This window comes from Chiloscyllium punctatum, chromosome 9 (genome assembly GCF_047496795.1).
Source record: "Chiloscyllium punctatum isolate Juve2018m chromosome 9, sChiPun1.3, whole genome shotgun sequence".
Taxonomy (NCBI): Eukaryota; Metazoa; Chordata; class Chondrichthyes; order Orectolobiformes; family Hemiscylliidae; genus Chiloscyllium; species Chiloscyllium punctatum.
The window spans coordinates 102,395,767-102,414,628 of NC_092747.1; the positions used below are offsets into that span (position 1 = coordinate 102,395,767).

General features: G+C 39.2%; 1 protein-coding gene across 5 annotated transcripts in view; it reads left to right on the forward strand.

The window, feature by feature from the left end:
• Positions 1-18,862, forward strand: part of LOC140481571 (dachshund homolog 1-like) — a 593,017-nt gene that overhangs the window by 543,094 nt on the left and 31,061 nt on the right. For all 5 annotated transcript variants that reach the window (XM_072577986.1, XM_072577988.1, XM_072577987.1 and 2 more), the window contains 4 exons: positions 10,685-10,830; positions 14,096-14,243; positions 14,399-14,542; positions 14,849-14,917. In XM_072577986.1, coding sequence (XP_072434087.1) covers positions 10,685-10,830; positions 14,096-14,243; positions 14,399-14,542; positions 14,849-14,917 — 507 coding nt within the window. The remainder of the gene's footprint in view (positions 1-10,684; positions 10,831-14,095; positions 14,244-14,398; positions 14,543-14,848; positions 14,918-18,862) is intronic.

Here is an 18,862-nt window from a genome sequence, read left to right on the forward strand (position 1 = left end):
CTGCGGTAGTGTTTATTTTTTCCCCAGCGCCCATGGTGTTTGTGTGCAGTGTGAGACACAGTGAAAGACACAAAGTGCACGAATCTTTATTCAATTTCCACCACCAGGAAGATAGGAAAACACCCTAGTGGCCAGTGACAAGCAGTGCCCTTCCCATCAAAGGGCAATGCTGTGTGATCAAAACAGTGAAGGGGAGGGTAGGGATGTCATCCACTAAAGAAGGTAACGGAAAAGCAGATAATTGGTCAGATATAAATGGCAGGTCATATGATTGGTCAGAGAATGACTAAAAGGTCAATTGGGAAAAAGAAATTAGAGTATGAGAGGAACCTAGTTAGAAATTTTAAAACAAGTAGCAAGAGTTTTTTTTTAACAAATAGCTGAAAAAGAAGAGTGTAAAGTGAATGTTGGTCCTTTAAAGAATGGAAATAAAATGGTAATAATGCGTGATAAGGAAAAGGTGTCCTTCTGTCTTTATGGTAGAGGATACAAAAAAAAGGTCCCAGTCAGAGTTATAAATCAGGAGGTGGAAGGCAAAGAAGAACTTGTTGAAATTGTAATCACCAGGGAAGTATTGGGAGGTTGGCAAAGGTCAGACATTGCATGTATGGGTCTTTTCTGGATGTAGTGAGTGGTGTCATGCTGAGGTCTTGTTGGGATGGCAGCTTTTTACAATTTATGTCGATGGCATAGGTGAGGGCAACAAAAGCACGATAGCTAAATTTCAGAGGGCTGCTAGATAGAAAAATGGGACCGAAATATGATGTGAAGAAAACATAAAGAGGATGCAGACTGATATAGGTACATTGAGTGAGTGGGCAAAAATATGAAGGAGGTTGCTTTGAAAGGAAAAATAAAAATACAGGGTATTATTTAACTGGCAAACAACTGCAGAATTATGAGGTGCAAAAGGAGCTAGGGTGTTCTGTGCATGAGTAACAAAATGTTAGTACACAGATACATCAAGTATTTATGAAGGCTAATAGAATCTATTCTTTATAACAAGAAGAAATGAATATGAAAGTAAAGATTGAAAGTGCTGGAGAGACTCAGCAGATCTGTGCAGTGAGAAACCTACACCTTCCCTGTGGCTGTAATACTGTTCTGCACTCTGTTCCACTACTTGATGCATTTTGCATGGTACGATCTGTCTGTAGAGCACAAACACAACACTTTTCACTGTTTCTCAGTACATATGACAATAATAAATCAAATCAAAGCTTTGCAATGAAGAGTGAGAGTCCAGATGGTAATTTTGCTCGTCCAGTGCAGGGTGCAGGATACCTGCTCAAAGGTGGAAAGGAACTTGCAGTGGGAAGGGGAGGATTCAATGCTCGTGGTCCATGTAGATGCCAATAACATAGTTGAAACTAGCAAAGAGGTTCTACTTAGAGAGGAGGAGTAGCTAAGTACTAAATCATAAAACAGAATCTCAAAAATTATAATCTCAGGACTGGTTCTCTGAGCTCTGTGCACACTTGCATAGGGTACATCAAATTAGAGAGATGAATACGTGCCTCAGAGACTGATGTGGGAGAGGTGGGTTCTTGTTTGTGGGCTGTTGATCCTGATGCAGTTCAGGTGTAGACCATTTCAAGGGTACAGTTCCCACAATCCCAGTACTGATTCATGCAAACCAGATAAATAGAGAGGGTTTAAACTAAGTAGTCTGAGTAAGGATCAAATGTGAAACGATGTGGTATATCTAAGAGGAGGAACACATGTTCTGATGCTTGTGTCACATAACATTAGTGTGCAGACACAGTTCAAGGCTTGTGGGATGCTATACTTTATTACATGAGGAATTGAACTTAACTGTAAGGATCAAGACCGTGAGTATGATAGAGAAACTCAGCAGATCTAGCAGCATCTATGGAGAGAGAAACAGAGTTAATGTCTCAAGTCTTCTTCTGAAGAAGAGTCCGATCAGACTCGAAACATTAACTCTGTTTCTCTGTCCACAGATGCAGGAGGCACTGTAAAGGAATTTTATGAGATTGAAACTTGCAATGAGCAAGTTGTCTTATGAGGATAGATCAGACAGACTTGTTTCCACTGGGATTTAGTAGAGTGAAGGTGACTTGACTGACATGTACAAAGACCTAAGTGGTCTTGACAAGGTGGTTTTGGAAAGGATGTTTCCTTTCGTGGATGAGTCCAGAACTAGGGATCACCATTTTAATAACTAACTACTCTTTTAGGTCAGAGATGAAGACAATTCCTTTCTCTGAGGGTTGTGTGACTTTGAAACTCTGCCTCAGAAGACTATAGAGATAGAATAATTGGATATTTTTAATGTGGAGGTATATTGATCTTTATTAGACAAGTAAATCAAAGGTTACCGAGAGTAGATACAAGTGTGGAATTCAAAACACAAACAGAGCAGCTGTTATTGTGTTGAATGGTTAACAGGCTTGAACTGAATTGAATTTATTGTCACGTGTACCGAGGCACAGTGAAAAGCTTTGTCTTGCGAGCAATACAGGCAGATCACAGAGTTAAGTAGCATAGAAAGTAAGTAATAGGTAAACAGTGGCAAAAACAAAAACACAAATACAGGCAACTGCTAAGAGTTTGTGAGTTCATTCAGTATTCTAACAACAGTAGGGTCGAAACTGTCACGAAACTGGGTGGTGCGTGTGTTCAGGCTTCGCTACCTTCCCCCCGATGGTAGAGGTTGTAGAAAAACATTGCCAGGTTTGGATGAATCTTTGACAGTGGGCCTGGTAGATGGATTCTACAGATGGAAGGTTGGCCTTTATGATTGTCTGGGCCAAGTTCACCACTCTCTGTAACCGTCTCCGATCTTGAATGGTACAGTTGCCATACCAGGTAGTGATACATCCAGACAGATTGCTCTCAATGCTGAACCTATGAAAGTTGGCAAGGGTATTCACCATCATGCCAAATTTCCTCAGCTGCCTGAGGAAGAAGAGACGTTGTTGGGCTTTTGTAACCAGTGTGTCCACATGAAAAGTCCAAGAAAGCTTGCTGTTGATGACCACTCCCAGGAGTTTGACACTCTCCACTCGTTCCACCTCTGTGCTGTTAATGTGCAAGAGGGCATGAGTTACATCCTGCTGAATGTCAATAATGAGTTCCTCGTTTTACCAGCATCAAAAGCTAGTTTGTTCTCAGTGCACCATTTTTCCAGGTCTTCGACCTTCCATCTGTAGTCTGTTTCATTGCCATCTGTGATTCAACTGACTATGGTAGTGTCATCAGCGAACTTGTAAATGGCATTAATCTGGTATTTGGAGGCGCAGTCATGGGTATACAGTGAGTACAGTAGGGGGCTGAGTATGCACCCCTGGGGCGCTTCAGTGATGAGTGTTAGTGACAATGAAATATTGTTCCCAGTCTCCATTGATGATGGCCTATGGGTCAGGAAACTGAGGATCCAGTTGCAGAGAGTGGGGCTTAGTCTGTGATCACTAAGTTTCGTAATCAGTCTCGAGGGATAATAGTGTTGAAGGCTGAACTGTAGTCAATGTGTTGGATTCTTACATAGCTGGTCTTGGTGTCAAAGTGTTCTAGGGAAGAGTGAGGGAACAAATGGACTACTTCTTTTAATTTTTAACTTTTAACAGAGGGGCACGGTGGCTCAGTGGTTAGCACTGCTGCCTTACAGCACCAAGGACCTAGGCTTGATTTCAATCTCGGATGTGTGGAGTTTGTACCTGCTGCTTGGGTTTCCTTTAGGTGCAGATTAGGTGGATTGGCCATGCTAAATTGTACATAATGTCCAGGGATGTGTAAATTAGAGGGTTCCTGTGGACTGAATGGGCCAAATGGTCTGCTTCCTCACTGTAGGGATTCTATGAACTTGTATGTTTGCATTTGCTGAATATCACATACAAGTGCTCAAAATCATGAGAAAGCTGAACAAAGTTAAACTATTTCTATTTACAGAAAACTTGATATATAGAGATATGATTGACTAAAAAAGACCAGTATTGACATTAAACATTTTTTTGTAACATTTTGTTTGAGTCTGGAGTGTACTGCTTGAGTGTGTGGTGGTAGTATATTCAGTTGTGGCTTTTAATGGGAATTAGATAACCACCTGATGAAAAATAATTTACAGATCCACAGGCAAAGACCAGGGAACTGGAAATAACCAAATTGTTCATGCACCAGAGGGCTGACAAAGACAGTAAGGGCTGAATGGCTTCCTGGAATGTAAACATTTAATATTCTATGACTTTGTAACCTTTATATGTCCACAAGCATTGGCAGAAATCACAGAGAAAGATTTTATTGACATTGGAGGCATATTCATCTGTCTTGTAAATTCTGATTATATCAATTAGAGAAGCTGACTTAATTGTTTTCGCCGCAATTTGAAATGGATGGTTACACAGAGTGCACATTGAAAAATATATTGAACAGCCACAATTTCTGCAGTTGCCCAACTGTACCATAGAAATGAAGCTGTAAAAAGTTTAATTCACTTTGTGAAACTGTAGATATTAGAAGGTCAGACGAAACAGTGCTAAAATTCATATTTCACTTTCTCTGTCAAGGTGAGAATTGTATGAGAATTGTTATGCCTTGGCACTATCATGCCATATAAAACTAGTTTCACAAATACTTCAAATTAAAAAGTACATATATGTTTGTACCAATAAAGAACCAAACATCTTTCTTGCCATATGTAAGGTGGAAGCTACATAAAGTTAATCCTGTTTTTTTTGGATATAGAGGACACAGACTTACATTCTGTATGTGCCACATTGCAGTCCATTTTAGTGTGGATGACAGAAAGTGGCTGCTACAGTTTCATTTCAGATGAGGAGCAGTTTTTGCCACCATGATAATTTTAAGAAATGACCTTCTGGAGCAAACGTTCTGAGAGAAAGGACAGCATAGTCTATAAACTGAAAGTGATCTGCTGAAAATAGCTCAAAAAGTAACTCACGGCTAATTGTGTCCACTACCAATCCAGAAGTGCACAAACTGAGGCGACACAGCTTTATGAGAATTGTGACACATCACACATTGATCCTTCCAATTCAAAGGTACCTCACTACAATATTGAGACATGAGTGTTTTCAGTGCCCCATCATGGTTTACTAGTGTTAGCAGTGACAGATTTCTCATTATCATTTGCCAAAGTTACAAACATTGAGTCATCCTTTCTTTGACTGGTTCTTTACACAGCAAACCTCACAATGGGAGTGGAGACAATTAATCAGAAGGTTATTTATCAATGCCAAGAACTGTCAGAGGCCTCTCTTGTAGCCACCACGAAAGCAATTTCACATTATGCTATTTCATTCTGAGTGCATTTTATTTACAGATCTCCATGGTTTTTTTTGTTGCCTATTATCAGGTGAAAGAGTTGTGACTGTGATGTTGTTTGTGACACAGGTGACCTGTTAGGATTTGATAAGTATTTACTGCAGAGTACCCGGAGGGTTGTCACATCTGTTGTTGGCAGAAGTGATGGAAAAAAAAATAACCTGGAAATGAGGCGTTTGATTTTTCTGGTTCCTATACTCAAGCATCTGTTGCTATAATTAAGTGCCGTTCAATGATTGCAAACTGATGGTCAAATAAACATGCATACAACTCTCTGAATTGCCAGCATAGAATCTTCTGTTCTTAAAGCAATGAGGGGAACAAATATGCTCACTTCAGCTGGAACAGAAGGACAACTTTTATTTTGATGGCAGCTGCTTGACTTTAATAATTAACTTTCCCAGAAGATTGAACTGTTTGTATAATTAATCGCTAACTTCAAATTGTAAGAGAGAAGTTGGCACTGGCAAACAATGGAATAACTGTCAATTCAAGAGAGCTCAGTTTCATTTTAACCAAGGTTTTAAATAGTAAACCATTGCTTGTCTGTTTTAAACTGTCCACTTATTAAATAACTCAGCCTTGGTGGAGAATGTGCAAAGATCGAGAGGTGGAAAGGAGTTCACTGCTTAGAGCACATATCATTATTCACATGCATTTTGGCAGTGAAAATGTTCCACTTTATTGATTTCTATTGAAGAACTTCCATACTGAATCTTTAAACAAGCTAACATTCCTTGTTCACTAACTATGAAAGCTGTATACACCACACGCACGCGTGCACACACGCATACACAAACACACAAAGTCTCACCACGTAAATGAGTCCTGTTTAGTATTCAGCACTGTCTATGGTGATAAGATGAATGAGAATGGAAAAATAATTACAATCAAAGCCCTCATTATTCTGCACAAATGGATGTACAACAAGTGAATCTGTTTTTTTAAAACAATTGTCAGGTAAATAGAGTACCTATCTACATGCCCAAGACTGACAGGCTAATCAGTAATTTCACAGTGATGTGATGTCACTTGCATGACCTACAATATAGTGGTACTGTGCAAGCATCTCGAGACTGCTATCCTGAAACTCTAACGCAAGTGAGGAAGTGAACATCCACAAAAAGTACCAACGTGAAATGCAGCATCAGTAAGCTCGAGGCAGAGCCTTCAGTTATCAATGCTAACCAAACTTCATAGCGACAGGCTGCGATTGTTGAATATGATTGAATTATCAAAAATATGTGAAAAAAATCAAGTTAATTATTTTGCAAATTACAAATAATGGTGGCTCTATTTAAAAAAAAATACATGGGTATATAAATAAATAAGGGAGTCCTGACAGTGTTTTCATTTCTTCAATGGCACATTCATGCTTCCGGCTCTTAAAAGGATGCACAGCCACCTTTAAAATCTTATATTAGTTAATTCCGGGACTGGTAACTAAATGCTGCAGTCTATGTGCAGATGCTGGGATTATCTCCAATGTTTTCACTCAATCTGCTGTAGAAATACATGGAATAAATAGTATAAACTAATTAACATGGCACCAGCTGTTGCCACTGTTTGGCAGGCATCTGCAAATCGAGAGCTGCAGCATTTTCTTCTATGTAATTTAGTTTGCAGTGCAAGTGGGATCCTAATGTTGCAGGCTTTTGAATGTAACTTAAGAATCTGTTGGCTTTGTGTAGACTGTTACCTTGTGGACAGTTGTATATGTGTGTATAAGCAGTTTTATTGCAGATGGAACAGATGGCAGATGTACAACTGTGAAAATTGATAGATGGGATATGATGTCATTACTTAATGTTACCAAAGGAATAGATTTTTGGGGGGATATTTAACCTCTGAGTTTTGGCCTGTCCTAATCTTAATTTTTAATTCTGAACTCCTTTGACACATTCATGATTTAAAATGTGTTGCTTGTATCCTTTTGTGTCACAGCTTAACCTCTGTGCAGTGGAAATTTTATTTTAACGTGTTGCTTAAAAAGGAAATTAACAGAGATTCTTTATCTGGCCATTCAGCATTTATTGTGCGTGTTTTGCTTGTTCTAATTCAAGGCTAATTCAAACCATTGTGTTGAGGTTAAATTACTGTAACCTAAAAGCAAATTATTTGTATGAAGTTAGGCATATCTCCTAACCTGAGACAGCACTGAAGAAATGTAAACATCATGCATGTATTAATTAGAATATCTTTCCTAGAAAACTAAATTGATTTAGAATGCTAGTTTCCCCTCACAATATTGAGCAGTTCTTGACAGGAACCAACACATATACTGTTCCTGTCCAATGTAGAATATCAGAAATCAGGCTGTTTCTATTAATTCTGTACTTAGTTTAATAATTGCAGTTGCAGAAAGAACAAATCATCGCAAGAGGTGTTGATATTTTCAAACTCTGTACGATCTTATAATAAAATGTGAAATAAAAGGCAATAGTGTACAAAAGAATATAATGAGATGACCTTGAGCAGAAAGAAAGCAGCACCACATTTTGTCTAATGCATCTGGGAGTTGAGAGTAAATCCTTACTGTTTTAGACTTGGACTCCAGTGCCAGAGCTTGTGGGATACTGAGTGGAGAGGATAAAATATTAATACAAGGTAAATGAGTACTTGCTGAGCTGGCTGTGCCATATGGCCCTGGTAGTGGAAGCAGGACCCTGGCCAGTCTCAGTTTACCATATGGAGTGGGTGGAAGAGAGTGGGGCATATCTTGGACCAAGCTGAGCTCACCATATGGGCTAGGTGGAGTAGCCTTTGAGCTGGATGCAGCAAACACATCTGCACTTGAACAGAATCCGCAGAAAATGTATAAATAATAGAAACAGTAAAAATTAATAAAGAAAATTTAGCCTGATGGTTCAGATTAAAGTAGGTGAGCTCTGCTTTTCATCGCTCTTTTCCAAAAGTGCAACGCCCACATAAAAGATGAATAATCAAAGTGAGCTGAAGTCTGTTAAAGGGTAACATCAATCATTTATAGTACTGACATTTTTGCATTGCATTTAACATATGGTATACAAGAACACTTTACAATAATGCGTGAAAGATGGACAAAAGAACTTGTTTCATTAATTATTTTACATAAGAATTATTAATAATATATTGTCAATTTTGTACCTAAGTATAATTTTGCTTTGAGCTGGTATGTACCTTATTTATGCCATTCATTATAGATGAATACAGCACTTATTCCTCCATCTGTGCGCTCAGTTAATTTCCATCTCTTTTGAAGGGAAAGACATGAAAAGTTCACATGGTTTGCCTTTCAATTTTAAACTGAAACAAATTATAACTTTTACAATAAAAACTTAAAGTATTTAAGAAATGAGAAATCAGCAATAAGATCCAACAAATATGCCATAAATTATGCTTACATTGGAGTTGATAAGATGTTTCTATAATAATGACTGCAGTTTGCTGAATTCCATAGCTATTTACAAAGTGAAGAAAAGATTTTAAAAGGACACATGACTCTGATTAGTCTGCTTTTGTTCTGATGCAGCTTTGTTTGGAATAGTAACAATGATAGGGGTCATACACACACTAGGAGTGTGGTTAAAATCAGAACCAGGCCACATGTACATCATTTCTTGATCTTACATAAAACGTATTGGACTAATCCAGTCAGTGTAAAGCCATCACTGAGTCATAAAGGTTGTGGGTGACAGGGCCATGGCTAGAACCTTGATCTCCCCACAGTAACATTACAGTGGCCAGCAGGGATTGTTCCTGGTGTGTGTGGTCCTGACTTTAGCTTTGAAATCACTAGCCGATGGACATTTTGGGGTACACCTCTTCAGAAGCTGGGAGGCAGAATAACATAATCCTTTCTGAAGTGAGTGCAATTTGTTTTATCATGAAAACATTTGTAACTCAGGTGCTCCTTTTGTTTTTTTTTCACATATACTTCATAGAAATCATCAGTATTGAAAATAAAATGTTCTTTGGAAGAATTGCAATGGTCTCAGTCTGAACTTTAGGCCAAACACAGGATATGTTTATAAAATGTAGAAATCCAGAACAAAAGTTACATTTGCTGAGTCCAGACCACCTGCTTTTTATGTTCCTTCTGATCATTTGCACTTTGCTCATCCTTTCTTCAGATGTGAGCATTGCTGGCAAGACCAGCATTTATTGTCCATTCTGACCAACCCTTGAGAAGATGCTGATAAACTATCTTCTTGAACTATTGCAGTCCACATGGTGTAGGTACACACACAACGTTTTGTTTCCTGTATAGGTTTGGTTCAACTGAATGGTTGCTTCACCATTTCAGAAGGCAGTTAATAGTCACGAATTTTTCTTGAAATGTTGCGTTAATGCATGTCACAATTTTAATGTGCAGAGAAGTATGGTTTTACAATTAGGACAGAATTTTATTAGTTTTACCATCAAATTAATTATGGTGTTCTGGTTGTAATATTGGATCTGAAGCTTCAGCCAAAAACAAGTAGTACAAATCCAATGATGCTTTAATGACAGCTTGATTGACGTTAACTAATTGATCTTGATCTTGCACATACATTTATCACTTGAGCTATCGAACAATCTCTCCACCTACCTCTTAAGAGTCTCCTTTAACTAAAAGGTTTTGGAATTTTTCTTTAAGTAAAAGTCATTTGATTTGATTCTTGCATCCTAGTATTGGCAGTCCAATATCAGTTGTCTTATATTGCTTTCTTATTGATTGATGTAAAATTCTTTAATCTCAGAGAGGTGCCATTTAGCTATTTCGTTTCTACTGCTTTTGTTGTGTTTAGTTAGTGACTACTGGATTCTGGGGCAATAGATACCCCTTTCAAAGCTGAAAATTGCTTGAAGTGATATTGCTAAGTTTCATACAGTAGCATTAACAACAATAATTCCAGGCTTGGGAATCCACTTTCTTGCAAATAAGGTTTGTGCATGTGTATTTTGATTCTTGAACTGGAGGTAGAACTGTGGAATTGGCCCAAAAACTTAAATGGGCTTAATTGTACAATATTGTCATTTAAGTTTATTACAGCATATGTAATATGAAGACAGTATGTGCTTTTCTCTGATTTTTATCAAAAATAACTAGTCAACACAACTTGAGTGGCAGGTAAATGAGACTGAATATATAGATTTTTTTATTTTTTCACTCCACAGCAACCCACATGCAAAAGACATCAACATTTCATTGTATACTCAGAATTAAAGCAGGATTTCAATTTACTCCAATCCCATTCAGTGGCATGAAGCCAAACAAAGTGTCAATACCTTCCACACGATGATCAACAAAACAAAACAAATCTGTCAAAACTAAACAGCATGATTGCTTTGGAAATGGTTGCAAGTTAACAAAGCAGACAAATGTTTACTATTTCTGTTGTGCTGATTTCTACTCCAGATGAAGTCCTGATTTCTACTCCAACCACAAGGGAGTGTTTTGAGAAGCTTTCCCTGGCTGGCCAGCACCTACCTCCAGGTTTTCCAACTCCTCTCCTCTTTCCTGACGGACTTTCCTCCATAGAAACTCTTCTGACGAACATCCAGGTAAGTGCAGTGATCATCCAGGTCCTTTCACAGACCTGATGTCAGCAATCAATATGATAGGCACACAGTCAACTGGAAAGCAAAATGGGCCTCTTCACAAAATGAAAACAGCATCGTCAGAGGAGTAATGCAATTATTTCCAAAATAAGGCCAATTGCTGAGCTGTTTATCTGCAATTAATTATCAGCTCCTCCATGATATATTGATATTTTTTATATCCATTTAGAAGAATATTTTAATAGAATATTATTTGACCCATTGCACCTATGCTGGATCTTGGAACTTTCCTGTTAGTCATATTTGATTAGATTAGATTAGATTCTTACAGTGTAGAAACAGGCACTTTGGCCCAACAAGTCCACACCGATCCTCCGAAGAGTAACCCACCCAGGCCCAACTGCCTCTGACTAATGCACCTGACACTATGGACAATTTAGCATGGCCAATCCATCTGACCTGCACATCTTTGGATTGTGGGAGGAAACCAGAGCACCCGGAGGAAACCCACGCAGACACTGGGAGAATGTGCAAACTCCACACAGACAGTCACCAGAGGTTGGAATTGAACCCGGGTCCCTGGTTCTGTGAGGCAGCAGTGCTAACCACTGAGCCACTGTGCTGCCCCAGTGGTGGTGTCCTCGTCAAGGCCTCCTGCCAGATTGATCCCCAATTCACTGGTTTGAGGAAATTGGACAGTACGGGTCTGGGGGCCAAGTTGAACAGTTAGTGGTTCCTTCGGGGATATGGTCTCTCCTGCCCGGTTATATCACTGGAGGTTCATGAGAGCCTAAACCCGTGCCAGCGCACACAGGAGGTTTCAAGTGTTGAAGCTGTGGCCCCGGTATCAATCATAAAGGGGATTTCCTTGCCCACAACATTCAAGCAGACTATCAGTTCATCCTCAGGGTCCTTAGTCAATATGGGGTAATTCAAAAGGGAGGGTAGTAAGGCTGAGAAAGGGTCGCTAGTAGGGAAATGTTGTCTCCTGCTTTGGGGGTCTATTTTGCTGCCAATAGACCTGGCACAACCCTGAGCTGACTTTGGTGTTGCCAAAAGGGCAGACCACATGCTACTTTTTTTCTATTTCCCTTTCCAAGGATACAGCTATTTCCCATTGAAAGTTTCTGCTGAATCTGATTCAACTACCCTTTCAAGCACTGCATTCCAATTGATAAGAACTAACCATCTTAAAATATGGTTCCCCCGCCCCCCCTCCCCGGTATCTCCTCTGTTTGTTCTTTGTCAGCTATTGTAAATCTGTGTCCTTTGGTCACTAACCCTCTAACCGGTGGGAATAGTTTCCCTTTATCTACTCTATCAACATCTGTCAAGGTTTTTAATACCTCTATTAAATCTCCTATTAACCTTCTTTGCACTCCATTATTACTTTGATATTTACAACACCTGTATTGCAAACTTTGTTCGCTTGAATTTAATTTTATTTCTTCAATCGGATGACTGCTGAAACCAGCAATTTTTAACCTTGCCATCACTTAAGCTAGTCAGTGTTTGTGTAAAATATTTTCACAGTTGCCTTACGTATGAGAAAAGGTATTATTATTTGTCTTATGCAAGATTAATTTGCTGGGATACAAGTGCCACCTGCTGGAAATGATGAGTGACACCTATTGACACAATATATTTAAAAGGTGTTATAATTAACCTGAAATATGATACTTTAAAATAAATCTTCAAAGTATTGATGAAAAGTAGCACTCTGTATATTATTGCACTAAATGTTTTTGATATGTATGTTTGGTACTTTGCTATTGTCATCTTGCACCAATGTGTATTGGAGACAATGTGTATGTAATGTTCCCAGGCTTTAAATCACAAATATCACTCATGACACAGCTTTGTGAGCATCTCCCCATAAGTTGAGTATGTCAAACTTTGAAGAATGTCAATGTTTTATACTTATACCTCAATGAATGTTGTAACTGTTTTATGAACGTGCTTTAAAATGTCTACTCCATGTTGCACCTCTAGATTCCAGATCTTATTTGTTTGTTCACTCTAAGTTCACAATCAAGTTTAACCAATCAAACACAATGAGCATTGTTATAAAACAAACTCAATCAAATGCAGAATAATTGAGCTCCGTTGTAGGGGTGATGTCAAGGCCATCATTAATTGGATGTCCCAAGTAGCTCTCTTTGAACCACTGCTGCCCTGTGACGTCTCCCCCAGTTGATTGGCTATCAAGCTATCCAGCTGAGGACATTGTGGCAGCTGATGTATATGTGTTCAAATCAGGATAGCTTATAACATAGTGCATAACTTTTTGTTGATGCATGATACACCACGAGACAAAGATAAAAAAAACCCATTTAATGATCTCAAACCTACGCAGGGACATTTTAGTTATTTTGCTCATGGTGTTTTGTTGTTATGTGATTTGTTCTTTTTTGTGCAAAGGAACAACTGAAGGTTGTCATAGACAATACAGCAGCAAGTCACATCATATAAATTTATTTTGCTCCCTTTTGGGGGTAGATTTGGGAGGAAACACAATAGCTTCAACGTCTTCTGAATAAAGAAATGGAGAAATTCAGCCACTATCATTGATCAGTATCTGCGAAGCTAAGACATGTTTTTTGGATATTAGGAGAGAAGAACTGAGGTCAGCCATGATGTCAGTGACGTTTGTTATTTAACTCAATGATACTCCTTATTTGGCCTTACAGGGAAAAAAAAGACATGTTAATAAGTGAGATACTGGAAGGCATGGAGCAACACCATTCATCATTTACTATTTTCAAGAGAGATAGAGAGGAGACAAGGGGAGGAAAATGGGGATAATTTATTTCATATATAACAAGCTGGATACTTTTGCTGCCAATTAGAATTAGTTGTAATAGTGGCTAATGGGCTACTGTGAACATGCTACCAGTCATGAATTACATCACAGACAAAACAGCTTCCTAAAGTTCCCTTTAGGTTAGGTTGTCTAACATTTCAAAATCAGACCAAACTTTATGATTAAAAAGTGTGATAGTTTTACAAAATAATTTGCAGTTTTTGAAAGTCAAGTTTAAAAGTTAATGTTGAATTCAATTCAATTTCCCCATCAGCTCTTCAATTTTCCAACAGACCATCAGAAATGAGTAACATTGCTGGAACAATTTGTCTTGTTTGGAAAAGCTGCAAATGCAGAAAGACTTTCTTTGAGTCCTTCTATTTAAGATTTTTAAACCTAAACATGGACATTTTTAATACTTTGCTAATGGTGTTTGTTGTTCTGTGATTTGTTTGGTGTGTACAGGGACTACTGAAGGTTGCCATAGATAATGCCAGGGCCCAGGAGAAGCAGGTGCAACATGAAAAGACAGAGTTGAAGATGGAGCTGTTCAGGGAGCGGGAGATGAGGGAAAGCTTGGAGAAGCAGTTAGCAGTGGAGCAGAAAAACAGAGGTAAGTGAGAAGAAGGCAAAAACATTTGTTTTTTGCTCCTGACTGAGAGAGAGAGAGAGAGAGAGAGAAAGGCAGAAGTAGCAATGTGAGGTGTAAACAACATGGTATTCTTATTAAAAATTTGAAACCAGTGTATTACTGTGCCTCTCTTCTAGCAATAATTCAGAAGCGGCTAAAGAAAGAAAAGAAGGCAAAGAGGAAATTGCAGGAAGCGCTTGAATTCGAAACCAAGCGAAGAGAACAAGCAGAACAGGCATTAAAACAAGCTGCCTCTGCAGACAATCTTCGGGTCCTGAACGGTATGAGCATGTAAATGACCTGTGATTGAATCTCATGAAACGACGTGGGCTCTTGTCACTTATCAATGCACAATAAACTTTGACAGAAGCTCTAGTCACTCTGTATTCTGATTGCAGAACAGGCTGATTAAAAGGTCGATCGCAGGAGAAACAAAGCAGTATAATTCACTGAGATTTCAAGAAATAAAATAATGACAATAATTGCTTGGCTCCATGTGTCAACGTGAAATAAATTATGAGAACATATATTGTCCAAGTACTCAATTTAAGAAGTGAACTCAGTATTCTGATCTTTCCCATTGTTAGATTCGGTGACCCAAGAGATGGAAGCTGACCGCAGCACTGGACGAACAGATGCTGAAAGGACAATACAAGGTACTTGACAGCAATGGTTATAAATCTGGCTCATGCGCTATACATTTTGCTTCAGCTTGTTATTCAAGCATGCAGGTTTCCAGCTGGGCCACATTAAAACGAGCTTTGGCAAGGTCGATCTTAGTCTGAATGTTTACTCACAGTCTGTGCATTGATCCAAATCAAAAAAAACTTTCCTTTAAAAGTCACTTAATTCTTTTGTTTTTTTTTATATCAGCCATATTCCACATAAAGCTTAACCAGTTTATTAAAATCAATCCTGTAACCTGTGGAATAAACCATACTCAGTAAGGTACCAAGTTAAGGTATATGATTGTAATTTAATGATTAGGTGACCTCACAAAATTTATTTTCCCTTGGCCACAGGATCACCTTTTATTATTGTCTTAGTTTGATGCTTGTCGCTCTCCTCAAAATTTACAAATCAACCTTGCTGGTGTTGTTTAAAAGCATGAGAGGAGCTTGCTGAAAAAGGATATGTGAGTTATACAGTGCACAGTTTGCTAATCCACGCTACCATCACTATCATCCTCACTATAACTCATAATAATTGTTATTAGGTGAAGGTAAACATCCTTGGAAGAGCATGTTACATCTCCAGTGTAGTTTCAGCTGCCCAGCCACTACCTGTCCCAATTTCAAAACTGGTGACTTACCTGTCTAAACAGATTAGCGTGAATTTCTATCTACATCTCCTGCACAATAATCTGACCAGGTAGGTTATGCAACCTCTGCAGATGTCATCTGACCTTCATTCAACTAATTCACTCACCAGTTTTAGCAGACAAAGACTAAAATCTGCTTCATTGTCTTTGTGGGGAAAATAAAGGTTCAGTTCTCTAATATTTATTGCCCATTTTGAACGGAAAGAGGAATATTTGATGGGACGGTGATACCATATTCTAGCACTTAATGATCAGGAGCCAAGAGCCCCTGTCAAAATTTGACAGCAATATGTAAACTGCATTCAAATGCTATCATAATAACAAACATCATTTCCAAAATTGCTGTTATTTCCTTTTTAGTTTTACAGCTGTCAGATTTCTGTTTCCCCTCAATTGTGTCCTCTTTAGCATTCCTACTTTTAATCACTTCACTATTGATGGCCATGCATTCAGCTAGCTCCACCCTGAGTTCTGGAATTCCACCACTCTACCTCTCCTTTCTCTTCCCCCCATTGCTCCATAAAATCCATGATGTTGGCCAAGCTTTTGATTACCTGTCTTAAAATATCTCCACAAAAGATTTAGTGTCAAGTTTTGTTTGATTAAACCACTTGTGAAGTGGATTAAGATGTTTTATTATATTGAAGGTGTGAGGTAAATACAAGGTGCTTGTTATTGCTTGACATGCAAAACATCATCACTGTGACAATGTATTAGTTCATACAATCTTTACAGTGTGTGTAAGCAGGCCACACAAACCCTTGGAAGGGCATCCCTCCCAGACTCAGACCCATACCCTATCCCTATAATGGGGCATTTCCCACAGGAAATCCACTATAATAATGTAGGGAGTGGCATAGCAAGCTCCCACAAACAGCAATATGATAGCACCACACCTTCTGTTCTTATAATGTTGACTGAGGGAAACTGGGGAAAAAAAAACTCCCCACTGTTGTTTGAAATATTGCCTCTGCAGCCACCTGAGAGACCAAATGGGGCCTTGCTTTTGTGTCTGATCAAAATTGACACAGTGCAGTACTAAAGTATCCACCTAGGTGTTGTGCTCAAGTCTTTAAATGGAACTTGAACCTGGAGTCTATTTGTATGGGCCTGTACAGGTCAATATTAAATAGTGCCATAAACACCACCCACTATGATGATGTAATTTGGATTTGTAATGATTGCAGAATAGGATCTTGATGGACCAAACAGCTGGTACTCCTCACAGTCTCTCTTGTAGCAATTTCACTTGTAACCAGCTGTTAACATTTAATAAAGTACTTGGTGTTGAATACAATAACTTCTTCTAGTTAGACTAGTAAGTGATTTTCTTCTCCCACAATTGTCCAAGCAGCCCCAGAAGACCCCTACACTTAAAGAGAATGGTGTCAGCAAACCTATCATATAGTAAGGCACACACTCGGTTTAGCTGGGCATACAACAGAACATTGTAATTTGGAGTTATGAGTATTACTGGCTGAGACATGATTTTCTAGGCCAGGTAAATGGCGTTAAGGTACTAAACAGCCACAAACTGATTGATGGAAACAGACTAGTGGGGCTAATTTTGTTTCATTTGAAAAATATACTTTATTCATAAAAAAAATCTTTGCACATCTACATAGACACAAATGTAGTTTGATTCTGTACAGTAGCATGTCAAGGAAACAAACATGGGAATGGGGTGACTCTATCCAACAAACCAAAGGTATCTCTTCCACATACAAGAGTATATTTACATGCACTTGAGGCACAAGGAAGGCACAAATACCCACTTAACTTCACCAGGAAGACCTCAGACAGTGGTCTTTCCCCATGGTGCCTTAGTGACAGCTGCCCCAAGCTTTGGTATATCCCTCAGCACGTAGTCCTGGATCTTGGAATGTGCCAGTCTGTAACACTCGTTCGAGGTCAACACATTTGCTCTGGAAGACCAACACATTTTAGTCAAACCAAACAGTGTCTTTCACTGTTTGTCTTGATGTGCTTACTAGCAAACAGACCATGGAGCACAGAACCCTGCATTACAGAGCTGCTCAGGACAAACCTCGTCAAAAACCAATGCATCTTCCTCCACACGTCTTTTGCAAAGGCACATTCCAGATGGAGCTGTGTGACTGTCTCAAATCCCCTGCAGCTACTTTGAGGGCAAGTGGGTCTGAATGAACTACAGGGCGGCACGGTAGCACACGGGGTGGCACAGTGGCACAGTGGTTAGCACTGCTGCCTCACAGGGCCAGATTCCCGGGTTCAATTCCCACCTCAAACAACTGTCTGTGTGGAGTTTGCACACTCTTGCTGTGTCTGCGTGGGTTTCCTCCAGGTGTTCTGGTTTCCTCCCACAGTCCAAAAATGTGCAGGTTAGGTGAATTGGCCATGCTAAATTGCCCATAGTGTTAGGAGAAGGGGTAAATGTAGGGGAATGGGTCTGGGAGGGTTGGTCTTCGGAAGGTTGGTGTGGACTTGTTGGGCCGAAGGGCCTGTTTCCACAATGTACGTAATCTAATCTAATCTATACTCCTGCTTCTATAGTCCAAGGTGTCTAAGTGCACATGGAGGTGCATTCACTCATCTTTTCCCCAGCTTACACCTGGACATTGCAGATTCTGGTGGGTGTGTTCATGAAGTCATCACTAGATTAGACAGTGAAAAATTTAGGCAAAAGTGAGGGCTGCATATGCTGAAGATTAGAGTCAAGAGCAAGGTGCTGGGAAAGCGCAGCAGGTCAGGCAGCATCCGAGGAGCAGGAAAATTGACGTTTCGAACAAAAGCCCTTCATCAGAAATGAGTGAAAAATTTAGGGCTGGTAGCATTTGTTTAAGAGGCAGATTCAATGATAAGTGCTTCAGTGAAGCTGAACAGAGTGGCCAGCACTGACATAACATTTCCCTTAGAAGTTGCATTGGCCTATGAATGCTGCTTTTGCATAGCCCTGCCCCAGCTTTGCATTTCAAATGCATTTATTTAATTGTCAGCATTCTACATTTTAACCACTTTAATTTGAAGAAAAATCACTGCCTGATCCTTTCTCTGCTTTCTTCAGCCCCCTCCCCTCTTGACCGTCTTCACTTTATTTCATTCCCAGGATAACATTATCACAAATGTATTCCTTTAATGTCATCTCAGCTCCACTTATTCTGACACCTTTGATCTATTTGTTGCCCATCATTCATTTTCATGGGGGAAAGACTCTTCGCATTATAATGTCACCTTTCAAGGGAAGGTGAGATCAGTATGGTAATGAGCTGTAACTGATGCCAAGAGGCAAGAAAGGAAAGTG